The 16,514-nt window shown below is 33.0% G+C and overlaps 2 protein-coding genes across 4 annotated transcripts in view; one reads left to right on the top strand and one right to left on the bottom strand.

Annotated features, from left to right (window-relative positions):
• The window catches only part of LOC130641950 (ETS-related transcription factor Elf-5-like), a 32,835-nt gene that overhangs the window by 14,107 nt on the left and 2,214 nt on the right, over positions 1–16,514 (top strand). For 2 of the 3 annotated variants that reach the window (XM_057448980.1, XM_057448979.1), the window contains exons 2-3: positions 2,769–2,894; positions 14,574–14,892. In XM_057448980.1, the coding sequence (XP_057304963.1) occupies positions 2,781–2,894; positions 14,574–14,892 (433 nt within the window). In that variant the 5' untranslated portion in view covers positions 2,769–2,780. Of the gene's footprint in view, positions 1–2,768; positions 2,895–6,588; positions 6,751–14,573; positions 14,893–16,514 lie in introns of those variants that run through there. The other variant, XM_057448981.1, reaches the window with a different exon arrangement.
• Positions 298–5,117, bottom strand: LOC130641946 (meprin A subunit beta-like). The gene is made up of 9 exons (XM_057448977.1): positions 4,888–5,117; positions 4,466–4,603; positions 4,237–4,357; positions 4,042–4,145; positions 2,889–2,960; positions 1,975–2,044; positions 1,426–1,592; positions 774–803; positions 298–496 (listed from the first exon to the last, which is right to left on the bottom strand). The coding sequence occupies exons 1-9, from the start codon at positions 4,961–4,963 to the stop codon at positions 372–374; spliced, it is 903 nt and encodes a 300-aa protein (XP_057304960.1). The 5' UTR covers positions 4,964–5,117; the 3' UTR covers positions 298–371.

Below are 16,514 nucleotides of genomic sequence, written 5' to 3'. Positions count from 1 at the left end.
AAGTGTTTGTGTTACATGAAAATGTTTTCTCATTTTATTTTTATGTTTTTTTAAAGCTGAAAAGAAATTCACTAGAAATTGACTATAGTTAGTATCTCGCCATACCTTTCGTATCGATCTACGAATGCTGAATTTGTTGCTTTAAAAAAATCAGATAGATGTACCTATCGATAGATGTACGCAGGACCTATCTTAAACAGTATTTAGTACTCGAATAGTCATCCTGTATAAATATCCAATTTAATAATTATAAAAATAATAATAATAGCATTATTTTATTGGTAAATAGAAAACAAATTTTGGATATTTTTGCAATATTATCTTTCAGGTTTTAACTTTATTTTGTTGTCAAATGTTACAAGCAACATATCTCAGCAAAAAGCACACGTTTTTCTGCAGTCTTCCTCCATCCATTTTCGAGTACCACTACCCACAGGGCTAGTACAGTAACGTGTATACTTCGAACACTGAGCATAATAATCAACACATCTTGGCTCTAAAAACGCAACATTTCCTTTATCAAGACAATTTATTATTTTTTAAATGATCTGGATTTTCTTTAAGTAAATATAAAGTAAATAATATAAAATGCATGTATGTTGAAAATGATGCTATGTGCGTGAAAAAAATTAGAGGAAACATTTAGAGAAAGACGAGCGCACTTGTGGTTAACTTATGAAAACCATCCAACGCTTTAGTAAAAGTTACTTATTGGTGAAACTTAACCAACTCCAAACACACTCTATTTTCAAATCGCTAACAATTATCGGTACCTGTCGGTTGTCCAGTCGGTGGAATGTTGCCTATAATAATAATAAAAAAAAAATTAGCATTTGATTTAATAGGTGCTCTCATAAAACTAATTGAACTCAGTTTCTATTTTCTTTGGTATTTTCTTTTGAGAAAGTTCTAGAAATGTCTTTTTTTTACTAATTGGAGTCTTCCTTTAACAACGCTACAAGGGTTTATCTTTTATGTCAATGTTACCTATGTAACAAGTGTCACATGACAGAAATATTAAGTTCTAATTACAGTTCTATTAACAAAGCCAATCCTAGAAACGTTATCACGAGGGCAAATTTAAAAATTATAAGGACATTATAATTATAAGGCATTTAAGGTCAGGTAAGGTCATATGAGACTTTAACCAAATTTTGATATTTTAAAATTATAATCTTTTTCAATGTTATTCTTGATGAGTTAGAGCATTTCTCGTATTTTTTCCCTTTTCAAAAATTCTAAAACTTCACAGGCGACCGATAAATAATCTACAAAAAAAAACAATGTTTTATATACTCTTTTACTCTTTTTATGCACTCTTTTAAATTTGCGTAGCTTTTAATTATTTAGTTATTCACAACGCACATGTGCCGCACCCTCACTTATTTTCAGTGGAACAGAAGTGCGGAAAACAATTTTCCCTACCGTTGCATTTATACATCAACCGAATTTGCTTTATGTCAAGTTCGCTGAATCCAGATTTACGATTGTAGGATTTCTTCAAGTATTTTTGGTCGGCTGGATTAATGGCTATAATTGATTTGTATTTGGTGCCACCTGTCCACGCATTTTCATCATAATGCATGATTGATCTATAGTTAACGAATGTTTAAAATACTGATTTTATGCAACAAAATGATTTGGATTGAAGGAATATGCACATTGAGTTCATCGAACCACGTGAATGGGTTCGGTTAAGCAACCGGAAAGTTTTTATGTTTGTTAACTAACGCTGCACAAAGGCTGTTAAATAATGGTAGAATAAAACCACGTAATAAAAGAATAAGCAAAACAGGTCTTATACTGCCGCTCTACTTAACCAACTTCCTCGCCCCTACCCCCGTCCTCGTCCCCGCCCATCTATGTTAAATCGCATAATATCACAGCAGATAATAGTCCGTTCTGCATACTTTATTGGGAATGACGAGTTTGCATGTGTTTTTTTTCTAAATAACTTGTTCTTTTCTGACTTACTTGATATCATACGGAACTCCCAAGCTATTCACTTTGTCGTATCCGTACTTCTTGAAATTGATTCGAGCAGCTGAAAGGTGAAGAAACTTAACAATTAATTCGCTAAGAATTTAGTTATATAATTATACACATTTGTTGGAGCACATTGATAAATTGTAGTCTTTCAAAGAAAGTAAAATCAAGTAATGGAATATAAAGTATTGTATACCAAAGACCAGTATGCAAATGTAATTTGATAAAGCAGTTAGTTACCAAACAGGTGATTTGTTTTTCAGTGGAGATTTGTTACAAGTCTCCATCCACCAGTCATGCCTCAGTGTATAGTAAACACTAATTTAAGGTCTTAAAGGGTAATTTCCACTGCTACAATATATTTTACACACTTAATTGTCCACACTTGTATATTCTTGTACAAGATATTGTACAGATATAACCACGATGTACAAAATGGACTTCAAAGGTCACAATTTTTTTAATCAAATCATTTTGATTTGTAGAAACTGGTAGAAGATTCCTATTGAATTGATTATAAGAGTTCAATATATCTTTTGTTTTCACGCATTTCAGCATTATCAAAACAAAAGTGTGAAATATTTAAATCCTTCTTGTCGTTACTACTTAACGGATACTGACTGGTTTTGATGTTGTACTGTAAAATACAAAGCCCGAGGTCAAAAGTACAGACCGCGCTTGCAAAGTCTTTGTAGCACTGAAAACTGCACTGAAGAATGAACGCCTAAAGGTTCATTTGCGCAAGAAATTATCAGTGGTATTATTTCTGTATTTATTTCTAGTTTCCATTTGACATGAATGTTGCAACCAATCATTACTGGAATTACCTCACGGCACTACACAATGACTATGTGAACGCTCATCAACTAATACAAGCAGTCCAACAACAGATGCAATCTCACCTCTTGGTACGTGATCCAATATTATTCGTACGTAGTTATCTCTGTCAGGTCGACTTTGTTCATGCCAAAAACCTGAATGTGAAAAAAGAAAACTTAACCATTTTAAAAACATATGCGAATAAAGGAGGATTTTGAGGATTGCCTTAAACTTGACAAGTAGCATCAACTGGGTTATACTTATGATTTGTCCTGGAAAATATTGTATTTTTTTTATCGCTGCGTTTGCTAATTTACTTTTTTACATTCAATTATTTTGGGCCGGAATGTTGTTCAGTGACTTTTCTGTTAACGGTTTGATCCAAAGTTTAGAAAATGTTGCTTATAAAAAAGGAGCGTATGCAAGCCTACGTGTCAGCAATAGCTTAAATTATGAGCAAATATAAGGAAACCAGACGGTCAGTCTCGAATTTAGCCGCCATAAGTGATTACATTGGTTGTTTCTGAGTTAGAATCGCGCATTTGGTACTTGTCAAAGGTCAATTGTCAATGTTTGCGGCGAACTTCTCCTAAATTTTGCAACGATGTGGATTATTACGTTGTAAGGACGCGCTAAAAATGTCACGAGCAAATTTTACACGCTTTCTACCTAGCCAACGTGTTCGCAAAAGCCTGCAAGCTGTGGTTTACTGACCAATTCAACTGCCCGTGTTTAAAAATAGGACGAAAAAACTGCCTTTGTTTCATTAATTTTGCCCATAATTGTTGAAATACACCGAAGACATGGAATATCTTGCGAAGTAAAAATGAATGACATTGTTTGTTTTAAAAATTACTAATACAGACAGGACGCTGAGCGTAGGATGGCAAAAATGTTTTTGTAAATATCTAAAATTAGCAGTGACAAAACACATTAGTCGAGCGTCAAGAAAACTTTGCTGTGGTCTGACGTAAGTACTTTCGACTAATTAATTCAGAAGAGTCAAATAAAGTCGTCAAAAATTTAACTTCACTATGGAATGTTACCCTTTTTTAAATTCCTTGGAATCTGTGAGAATATTTAGTAATACCTGCTTCTAAGAAGGCTTGATAACAAAAACTTAACGCCATAAACATTTCTAATTAAATATCAAGCGTTTCTTTTGGGGTAAGAAAATTATTAAATTTTGAAAATTAGTGCAAATTAGTAAATATTAAATATTGAATAAACTTTTACCTAACGCGTGCATCATTTCATGAACAATGACGCCCCATTTGTTGCATTTCTCACTCAAGTCTACGCTACGTACGCCACCATTTGCGCCCACATGAGAAGAACAACTAAAAGAGAAGTCGATATAAATTAGTAACTAAGGGTCGTAGGGTCTTTAACCGGGTTCGTAAGTCTTTAATTTTATAAATACTTCAATACCCGCCCTTCTTGAACAGCATATATTGTCGTTCATAGGTTCTATTTTTGAATCGTAGACATGTGTGTTTCTCATAATGTGCTATGGCTAAACGAACACCTTCCTGAATCTTTGGATCTTTCGCTTAAAGTGAAATGATTTATCGGATGAATAAAAAACAAAAAAACACAGATAAAGCAGAATAGCGAAATAGCAAAACAAAACCCTCGATTCAACTGTTAGTTATCTTACCAAATTCGCTGCTGAAGGCATATGGTATGGTATGCGGCCAAATTTTTCCACTTGTAGCAGCGTAGAGGTTTTTACCATTCAAAATTGCTTCTCTCTGATCAGGATCTAATTTGATATCACCTTCGAATAAATTTAGATCTGTAAATAAAAAAAAATAATAAAAAGAATTTTATAACAATAGAAAAAGATTTACAAAGAAATCTATACTGTTTGGTGTGTGAATGAGTAACTTTTCTTAATGTCTCTAATAAATTTTGATATTTATAATTAAACACGCTTCAAATCGAGGCATTAAATTTTTATACCGCCTACACCTTCAGCGAAATTAGACGCTAATTGAGTTTTTAGTGGCAAACAAATGATTAAAATGGTTGTCATATGCGTCATGGATTGTTTAAATTGACTTTACTTGTTGCTCCTACCTTCGTTGGGGAGCATCCCCTTTGAGAAAGTTACACATAAGATAAAGCATACGGATATCTGATGTGAGAACGCCATTTTTTGTGCATAGCATTCAAAACTGTCACATATGATAAAACAGGTTTTTTAGAATTATGATTTTTTTGACGCTGGACAAATAAAAAAAGGCAGAAGTTCGCGATTTTTTTTATGTTTCTCAGGACAGCTGATTTTTATTAATCTAGATCCCAGGACCTGCTGTTTTTCATATGTGATGGTGAGACGTTCGTCAGGTGAGGTGAGAGATAAAAAGGCTGGGGACAATGTTGGATTTTCATAAAAATAATTCTTTAATTTAGCATAAAATTTGCTCAGATGTTTCAAAAGTCATGCAATTATGCAAACAATTTACAAAAATTTTCTAACTTTTCTCAGTCACGAAGTTATGAGAGGCGCATTAGTTAACTGAATATAATATTGTGATAACGACTCCATTGAATGTTAGTTCAATTTTCTTGCTAATTGGATCAACTTAAGAAAATGCTTTACTCATGTTTATTTTGTGCAACAAATGACGTCATTTTGCTCTTCTCTTGGAACTAGTGCAGAAGATTTTGTAATAAAACGAGAGTTAAGCAACATCGTGCCCAAACCCCTTAGGGCTCTTTTCCTTCTTTCTACTTTTTCCGCTAAAGCACAAAAAGCTTACGAGTGCGCGTGCACTAACAAAAAAGCTTGTGAGCTTTTTTATGTGCAGCCTTAGTAAATAATTTCGACATTGAAATTATAATACGTAGAGTTTTGTCAACAGAATTTAAAAGGCTGGGAATGTAACAGTCTCTCTTCAAATAAAATTATGGAATTACTTGAAAAATTTTGAAATTTTCAATGGCGCATGCGTGTGGTACATTGGTGACTTAGGATTGTCAGTTTTTATTTCTCAGTAACCTGAACGAATTTGATTATTCCTTTATCAAAAAATGAATTTTAAATATGCAAGGTATTTTACCCTAAAAAGGAACATTGTTTTTTTTAATTTTGTTTTAAAAAACCTTGTTCTTCTCCGAACATGGCCATTACGTTAATTACGTTAATTGAATAACACTGTGTTGTTTGTTCATAAGGAAAATAATCTGTTATAATTCCCTTTCACACAAAAATGCTTTTAATGGTGTCAAATAAATAGCGAAACATTTGTTCACAAAATTTTCAAAACACTACAGTAACTTAATACTAATACAATATACAAACAAGAATGGCTATCTAAGCCCTGTATATTATAATATATACTCTCTGTCTGTGTGTGAGTGAGTCAATTTAAAAACTGGGGGTTTCGGAAACGCCATTATATTCGCAATTATAGTAACAACCCCTGCCCACATAAATTTCAATACTTTATGCAAACCGGCGCCAAGGCGCGAGATACCACTGCGGGAAATATGTACAGCGGGTGATCCTTTGTGGGATTTTCCACAAACTATCCACCAGTACACTAAAAAAATTCAGATACGAAAGAGTCTGTGTGTATTGTTTCATACTCTGTCACTGATTTTTAATTCATTCAAAGTTGCACTGGGAAAAATCTTAAAACGTTATGACGTCATGTTTTATAAAGTGAACGAAAGTAATAGTGGATTACAAAAGATAATTTTTTCTTGTTGCGGTTTCATAAAGACAAAAAGTAAACAAAGAAATTACACTTAATTAGCTTGCTTCGATAAAATAGGAAGCGAAACAAATGTTTTTTGTGATAAAAGGGTTTATAAATGCTGCATTTGTTATAATACCTTCTCGAAGTTTTATATTCTGGTTGTGGAAGAGATCTAACTGGTTGTAGAAGAAATTTATTTCTGAATTTTTTATACAAGTACACTTGATAAGATAAAGTATGTTCTTATTTTCTACTTCACTTTGCGATATTTTTTATACGAATCAGAGAACTGTTGTGAGTTTTACTTACATTTTATGTAGGTTTAGTTATATATGCGAGTTGAATAACGTAAGATTACTTTTTATAATATTACACATTACATAACAATAAACACAACCAAGTCTATTATTTCTAAAGTCGGTCATAACAGCTTTTTTACGTTTGATAATACAAGCCATAAACCGTGGAAAATAACCATCTTCGGCTAACAGACGAACAGATGCGGGAAGAATTTTAATATAGTTTTGAACACGGTTTTTAATGTGTCTTTTTCACACCTAACTATAAAAGAAAGTCAAATTAGTTAAATATTAACAAAATATAAAACTGTATTTATTTTTTGCTGCACCAGACGCTTATTTGAGATGAAATAGGGCGGGCTGTTTGGATCTCTAAAAATGTAAGGGCTCCCTCACTCCTGGCTTTTCAGAGCCAAAAAGTGATGAAGGAAACATCAGATTAACTCTTTAAGCACGGGCACCAGAAATAGCTACAATCAGGCAAAGCAGTCTTAACGTTGGAGCGTCATAACTCCTGAGGACATGGTTTTATGCAGCTGATTAGAAGAAAAAAAAGAGACAAAGAGCCGGGGTTCGAGGCTGGTTGTCAACTGTTAAAAGAAGGGTCCTTTTAAAAACGCTTCGCTGCATGAGCTATCATAAAAACTTGGCACAATTGGGATAAAAAAATGGGTTGATGTCATCGAGTCCAAAATGACGTCATCATATATTTCCCAAACCCGAAAATTTTGAAATAATAACTGTTCCAAACGTCTTAGATAGGCAAAATTCTTTAATAGAATAGTAAAAGGCTAAATTTAAATGAGGGTATATTTAAAGGAGAAAAATATTGGCCAATTTTATTCCGACCACCTCGTAACCGATGAGTCAACATGGCAACAGAGGTGACGTCATACCACATATTTTTTTGATTATCCTGAAGCAATATAAAAATAATAGAAAGTTACCATATTTTAGCTAAGTTATTACAAATAAGGAGTGGGTAATAAGAAAGGGAGGCTAAAAACCTACCCCCTTCTCAGCAAATTGGTCGCACATTTTTATGGATTTTTAATGATGACATTTACGACAGCGAATTAGCAAAAACGCTATATTTTTAATAAGCACCCCAAATATTGCATTGAATTTCCAACAATGGACAGCTTAGATCCATTTTGCAAGCTGTAGCTAGTAGAACCCAAACAACGCTCACTCACATATTTTTTATGATCTGTGTTCGTCATGCTATAGTTTATCAACCAGGCAACAAAGTCTACACAATTGATTCAAATTTAACAGTCTAAAAGTCTTAATTTTATTATCTATTTATCTATTTCTATATTAATTATTTGCACAAAGTGACACATGAGTAATTAGATTTTCTGACTTTTTTGAAAAAAAAAATGCAAGATGTATTAAATAACGTATATTTCTATATTTCAAACAGAACGTTAAAATTCGCTCTAGAACTAAACTAAATGAGTCAACCGTGAAATTCTAAAATAGAAGTTCAACAAAGGAGATCAACTACTCAGCTTCACTTCTTCCTTATCATCTAAAACTGATATTACAGAAGGTATTGGACACCATGAAAAAAGCAACATGCAAATAGTATTATGTTACGAATAATCCATAAAAGCGCTTCTCTTTAGACATAGCCGTCCGCCTTTCCTACTCCCATTTCCTTCTTCCATCCTTGTCTTTTCTTTGACGTCACTTTTGATTGTAGCATAAGATATATCTGTCAGCTATGCCACAAGGAAATGTAACAAAAATGACGCGTTCCTTCATGTGTGGGCTTTGTAACATTTTGCAAAAGTAGCAAGTACCTACGAAGGACAAAAAAAAGGGAGACAACTAATTACATTATCATAAGAGCAAGATGCTATTTGAGACAAAGAAAAGTAGTCTTTTTAATAATAGCCTTCGTCTGTCTGTCTGTCTGTCTGCGAAAAACGTTTCCTGTTACGAAAACACGGAATGTGTTTTATAAATGACTGGATTGTTCCACGTGTTGTCAACTAATTTTCTATATTTTACACATTCTTGGTGGTAATACGCATTTTAGTGTAATTCGTCATAAAAATAAAGACGACAAGATTCATTGTTACATTCTGTATTCAAAGCTTTCGGTAGAACTTCTACCATTTTTCATGTACAGTCGTATAAATTTAAGTTCTTTTTTGACCAAATATGGTGAAAGTACGAAAAGATTCAATGATCAGAATCAGCATACGCTCGTGGGCAGTATTCCCAGAGAAATGATCATTAAGACCTGTCAAAAAGGTACAAAGGAGATGATGATATGTTTTTGTTAAGAACAGGTTTGTTTCTATGTATCATTAAATTCTCTTTTAATTCTAATACGAGTTTATTACGTGCAGATATAATAACCGTAAAATCATCAAGGGAACGAGATGCTCAGACTTAACAGGTTAACCCGTTAAGGAGGATACGCCCATATTTGCTGAAGCTCTGACTTTTAAATGTCGGCAGGTCTTTCCATAATAAGAAGCATTGTAGCTGCTACACTTAAGAGAAGATAGACAACATCTAAAAGTTAGGACTTAGGCACTCTTTAAACCTAAAAAAGTAACATGCGAACAGGCAAATTAAAAATGACTCTAAGACTGTAACCAGGCAAAGACTTGTTAACAGAGTTGACCGAACTAGTTCTTAATTGTAAGGATAACTTTCCCCAAAAAGGTAAAAATATTCGTAATATTATTTTATCAGACTCACTCGGTAGATTTTTTGATATGTGTAGTCTATTTAAAAAATATTTAATGCATTTGTCAACATAATAACTCTGATGTTCATTCTTAGATTAGATGTTTTTGAGTTTCATAACCTCTATATGAACTAATTAAAAATTAGAGATTATGAAAAAAAAAATACTAAAAATCAAGGTATAAACTAGACCACGTTTATATTCGTCCGCTATGAAACTGTTAAAATTAGAGTAAACACCGCTAAAAGTGGGTTTTCTATAAACTGATGTAATAAAAGAACTGTCAATGCTATAATTTATACGACTGTACATTGAAAATAGTAGAAGTTCTACCGAAAGCTTCAAATACAGAGTGTAACGGTGAATCTTGTCGTTTTTATTTTCATTTAATTTGATCATGTATTTTATTTTAGTAAATCTGTCTCACACATTTACCGCATCGGTAATTCGGACGTCCTTGTTCACCTGTTAGTATGAACGAATTTCTTTCCGCCGCCTGAAATAAGGCTGCGCAGAGGCAGACGGCAATTAATACATTATCCCGCGGAAACATCTACGGATTTGCCCGTCTTTAAAACTTCCCGGTACATTGCATTTCGCAAGAATGTGGTTAAAAATATGTCATATTTTCTATGTGTTTCCGTAGCACGACTCTTGGACAGACAGACAAAATACAGATAAAATTAATATAAAAATTATGGAACAATTATCAATTATATAAAAGAATCAAAATTTTAACGGAGAGAAGAAAATTATTTTGAAATGCTATTGTCTCTTTCTCATATTTCAGAACCTCCTGAAAACTAATTGAGCGCGTCTTATAGACCAATTGTACAGAATTGTCACTACGTCAGTCTTTCCTTTTAAGCATTGCTTAAGATTCACGTTAACTCTTGATGTTTTTAACATGCAAGCTTTTTTAAAAGCAACATTTTTTAACCAGCATAAGGCTAAAATCCTTTGAAAAACAAAGCAATTTGCAAGCAACAGCTCTTCTCCAAGTAAGTGAATAAAAGAAAAAAAAAGACAATTACAGGTGTAGAAAAACAATAAACTTGCTCAGATCAGTTTTATTTCAACTTCAGTTGACACACTAGCCTAACTAACAAAAGAATTCATGAATTTGTTTTTTTCCAAGTAGAACGAAAGAATCAAAACAGAGACAGAAGAGATGAATGGAAGCGGCATCGTGTCTTAGCTGTAAATTTGTATTTCTGATACAAAAAAGCATGCATGTGCCACATAGCAACAATGTTTATCATTGTCATTAAAAAATTCCACGTTCTGTAGAAAGCAATGGGAAGTCATTATTCTATCCATAATAGGGAGCTTAACTGCTAGGTTTGGCTAGGCAGCCTCCTACTTTTGGTTCAGCTCTATATGTTATTGGCTTTAGTAAAGAAAAATGATCGTAATCATGTTTCCATGGTGACTTTGCTTGCAGTAATACATCTTTTATTTATACACGATATATGCTCGCAGTCTTTTCTAACAGATCCATTGTAGCAGCCTTGTCGGAAAGTTAAGGAAGTAGCCCCACATCTTTGTAGTAGCATTGAATGAACTTAATAGTATTTAGAAATTCTTTCACACGTGCAGAGGATTATTGGTTTACGTTAATCAATATTTTCTTATTCAGACTATTCTCTTATTCTTTTTGTAAAAAAAAAAATGAGTTTAGGCATTATTATTGCAGTTAACTATGATAGCTGCATATGACAAGGAGTAGATATCTCCTGAGCATCTTCCGTGACTGGAAGACAAGGTTCGAATGTTTAACCTATTTAATGCGAATGAAAGAAACCAAAGAAAAACTTTTCTGACACTGTGGACAGCAGGAAGCTTCCGTGATAATTTAATGCACTTTCCAGTCATTTTAAGGCATTAATTTTTTAAATTTGCTCTTAATGGCAATCATTGTGAAACCTTTCTATAAACACGCCATCAGCATATAATTAATATTCCAAAATAATTTGTAATCGACAGCCATTTAGGAGGAGGGTTCACAAGGCGGGATTTAGCGCCCCTTAATAATTTTTTGTTGTTGTATTCCCCTTTTAACATGTTGTATTCCCCTTTTAACATGTTTTATTCCCCTTTTTACATGTTTTATTCCCTTTTTAACATAATGTACATACAAACTATATATACAGTTTTGTTGAATTTTGATGCGTTTCCGGCAATCTGGATGAGCAGATTTTTAAAATCGTTCCTCGGGCAAAAGCATGGTTTTCCCTCACGGAGACCTTAAATCTGAATAAAATTGCTTCCTACGGCACTGAGTTTTTAGTACATCTAGATGGCTTAACCATGTAGCGAACTTCATCTTTATGATTTAAACGAATAGAAAAATAGCGCGCAGAAAATAATGAAATTGACTTGAAAAACCACGGGAATCTCCTTTACGAATGCTCTTATTTAGTTAAAAATGGTGGTCGATTCGTTACTTTGTACTATAAATGCATGAAATAGCGGTGCCTGGAATATGTACGTGATAAGCTGAGGACAGAAAACATGTGCGACGGTTGAACCCGAAGATTTTTCCATGTTACAACCAACTTTTTGTTTGTGAGGTAAGGTGGGCTGCAAGTACCACCGGGCTAAATTCAATAAATTTTTCCACAGGCACTATTAATAATTAAACTAGCATATCAATATCTAAATGAACCCTTAAAAATTTATTTTCAATATTTGACTCATAAGATCTATACAATATATTAGTCTGTGTTAACGAGATTAAATGCGAAGCCTATTAAATTGCAGTTTCTGTAAACAAAGAAATTGTTTTGTCAGCATTCCAGTCTAGTGTGTCGTTCTAAAAAACCATACAAGGAGTAAAAAGTACGTTAATTACTGTGTTAATTTACTTTCCATACTGTGATTGGAATTAAACATTGAGATAAAATTCACATTGAATGGCCCAATAAGTCTTCAAAGACTTTCTCTCACTTCAAGAAAATTCTCCGCAGGACGAAACGGACAGCAACAGACTCTCTCCTTGTTCTTAAAATCATACATCGTCTTTTACGACGGCAAACGGGATTGAAAAGTAATTTAATTTCGGTTCGCACACCAGCCTGCGCAAGAAAACAGGTAAATCTGGTCTTCTCAAGTAGGTTAACACACCCTTTTCTTCCCAGGTAACCCATAAGCAACAAGTAAACAGCATTTACTTTCAGCTAAAGTTTTATGTTGCTTATAAAGAAAGCGTATGACTTTTTCTCTCTCGCTGATGTGTGCGAAAATAATTGTTTCTATTTGCAATGCAGCGCGTGGTGTACAAATCTCACATTTACGTCAAAAAAGCAGAAAAAGTATTTAAAAAAAAAGCTTGCTAGTTTCGGCTTATCATTTTTCATTTTATTTGTAGATAATTCGTCTCAGACCATAAATTAAAAAGTTGAAATACGTTGTAGGTAATCGTGTAAGCTATTGACGACATTTTTACGTCTTGTATAAATATATGGTTTTGAATATGCTGAAACAGGCTTGTTTAATAAAAGAAATTGTTCTTTATGTAGTAAGTGTATTTTATTCCTAAAAAATATCTGAAAGATGTATTCGCTACATAAATGACACATCGGTTCCAGCAGTAATTGAAGACTAAAATACGCTTCATGTTGTAGAGGTTGGTAAATGGTTGGTTGCATTGGTAAATAGACATTTTCACATTGTTCATTATCTTACAACATTATACGTTAATACAAAATAACTTCATGTACAGCTAAAAAGAGAAAGATTTCTCACTCCTGCTGTCTCAATGATGTCAGGTCACATAAGTGTGTATTAAGTAAACGTCATGCTTTGTTTTTAGGCAGAAAAGTATATTTATATGTTATTATCAATTCCTTTTTATCTTCACCGGAACAATGCATACATTTTCCACCAAAAACTGCATATGTAACGAAATGTTTCAAATTAAGGGATCTGAACTCTCTGTTCAAGCATTCGTAGCTGGCCCGAACAAACAAAAAATTACTTTTTTAAGCCACAATGCGTAATTTTTGTTTTCAACTCTCTTGTTTGTTTTCTTATTCAATACTTTCGACGCCTACATACATGTAAATACATCTCTTATGTTTCTGACAATGGGAAATGTCTATCATCATTTTCCCTTCTGACAATAAAACAATAACATTTCGTGGGCAGTGATATTAATTGCTATAGAAAGTCGACATTTTAAATGCAAAGTTTCAAATTCTGTATGAATTCGTAGGCGTATGAAAAAAAGATACACTACAGCTAAACAAAGCATTAGTTTGGTTTGGCCACCTCTTCTTCTGTTTAAAACAATAATACAATATCATTTTATAACGAGTTAGTTTTAAAACAGGTAACAAGTTTCAAACAACAGAAGATGCACTCAATTTAGCTATTAAGTTTTTCTGCAATTCAGCAACAATTAACATGTGTCAAAAGACAATAGCTGTCCCAATTAAAATATATAATAATGCACAACTTAAATAACAAAGCCTAATACAAGAGTTGAAGTGTTTGTCAACACGTAAAGACACTTGTTACACTGAAAAAAACACCCATTGTCTCCTCTGTGTTCACAAATTTAAAAGAAGTAAAAGCCATTTGTTAACTAAATTTTTTACCAAACGTGTATCAAAACAACATACATATTATTGTTTTAAACGGGATATATGCCTTCCATTTTATTCTAAATAAGTGATAACTCGAATAATAATAAGTGATAACTCGTCTATATCTGTATTTCTCTTTGTTTTCTTGTTACGACATACATAGCGCAGTAAAAAGAAAGCAATCAATCCGACATCAAATTCTAATTACACAGCTTTTGTTACCATCATTGCTTTGGTTACATCACTAGCGTCTGCAAATTAGGAAAGAAAAATATATATAGTTCTTAACTACCATCAGCGGCAATTTAAAACCAGTGGCAGATAATAGATTAACTGAAGTTTCGTCCGTGGGTGCATACGTTCCGGAACGTACGAAAGTTATTAACTCTGTTACAAAAAGATATATAACACACATACGCATATAAAATAAATACATTTTGCAAAACATTTTATTTTCAAGACTGGACAAATGTTGGAAAGACGTCAGCATCGAAGAATGATGGATCCATTGCGACCCTATCCACAATTTTACAGTGATTGTCACAGCGAAGGTGATGAAAACGACGACCCGTTTAACAATCTACCAAGTCCTCAAATGGAAGACCTTATTTCAATGGACTTCAGCGATTTGTTTCAACCCGAAAACCAAACTGATAGCTATGAAGAGCTAAAGCAGATAATGGAGCAAGTTCGCCGCGAATCAACAGATTGTCTTTTTGAAAGTGAGGTGACACCTGTTAACATGCGGAACACAACTGAAGAGAATCAATTTCAAACAGGTCAGTTTTTTATCTTAAATCTCGAGTATACTCTCACCCTAACGGAAGGAGGGGAGGGTTAATGTACCCATTGGCCTGTATTTCTAACATATTTTTTTTTGCCTAAATTTGAACTATGCAAACTAAGAAAAACTTAAGCACAACCCTTTTTCTACAGAGAGGACTCTTCGAAAACTAATGTATATGAAGCATTTAACCAGTGACACGAAGTATTTACAGCAGGAGGCCAATAGCAACCGAAACAGTTTAGAGATAAGAGAAACAATTTACTGAGAGACATTTTGGAGGAGCATCAGCGTATTTTAAATTGAAAAAATCGGACAAATGAATTTAGTAGAAAATATAAAAAAAAACATTTAATTCTTTTGTACTTTCATAGCACATACTTTTACAATTTTTGCTTGAGTTATAACTGCAATTTAGGATCATTATATCATTGCATTGTTACGAGTCATTTAAATTAATTAGCTGTAAGCAAAGCTGAAATATCGTGATGAAGACAAAACGTAAGAAAAACACAAGTCATTTTTAATGAGATTGCCGCTGCGATAAGTTGGTTTCTAATGAGCCCACGGAAATCTTTCAACTCAACTCAAGCGCTGTTTTTTCATGGATTTTTTTTGTTGCACATCAAAACGAAAAATAAAAGAATAATACACCATTTTTAAAGTAAAAACCAACCATAGACGGTAAAAAATCAAACGATTAAAAAATGACAGAAGCTTTTCTTAAAAACTATTTACATCATGTACAACTAAATTCTTATTTTCTTGATTGTTACCGTCTATGCTTGGTATTTAGAGCGAAAAATGATTTTTCGAAACAAATCTCATACACTTCCCTGTGGAAGAAAAATAAATACTAAAACATGATTAAATTTCGCAGGGATTTAAATTTATGGATAAGCTAATTTCAAACTCTCTGCAATATTTTTTTTGATTAAAAAAAATTGCCTGATTAAAATAATTTTTTTTTTTAATTTACTTCATTCCATTTTATAATTAGTTTTGTTAGTTTTCCTGACTTTTTTGATTCTGCCTTTTTTTTAGTTTCCAGCAGGAATTTAACTTTAAATTGAGTTTTTAGAGAGATTAAACGCCAAACTTACCACTTCACTCCTTTTTCAACTGAAAGGGACAGCTTATATTTAGTTTAACTTTTTTTTTGGGACATCGTTAATTTTACTTTCAATATGATGTAATGGTTAGAAATTTTGTTTCGCTTTAATTTTTTCCTATTACAAAAAGATGTGGAAATTTAATTTTCACTGCTAAAATAGTGGGATTTTGGTACTTTTTGTCACAGTTGATTAATGAAAGAAAAAAACATTTTTTTTCTATCAAAAGTTTTTGTAAAGACCTTCCTTCTGATCTATTATACTCTCATAGCAAGACATATTGACGTCAAATTGACATTTCAAAGTCAAATATTTTCTTCGATTTTGATTAGTCTTTATATACCATTTGTCGTTTTCAAGAATTCTATGAGGGCAGTACAACTACTACACTCTCTAAAAAGAGGACCCAACAACCCCCACCCCTCTTAAATAAAGGTGTTCACTTACTTCTAAAAAGATCAACGCGAGGTATTTCCATTTCATATATTATCCAGGTCATCGGTCA

This window comes from Hydractinia symbiolongicarpus, chromosome 4 (genome assembly GCF_029227915.1).
Source record: "Hydractinia symbiolongicarpus strain clone_291-10 chromosome 4, HSymV2.1, whole genome shotgun sequence".
Lineage (NCBI taxonomy): Eukaryota > Metazoa > Cnidaria > Hydrozoa > Anthoathecata > Hydractiniidae > Hydractinia > Hydractinia symbiolongicarpus.
This window is presented reverse-complemented; position numbering and strand designations above follow the sequence as displayed.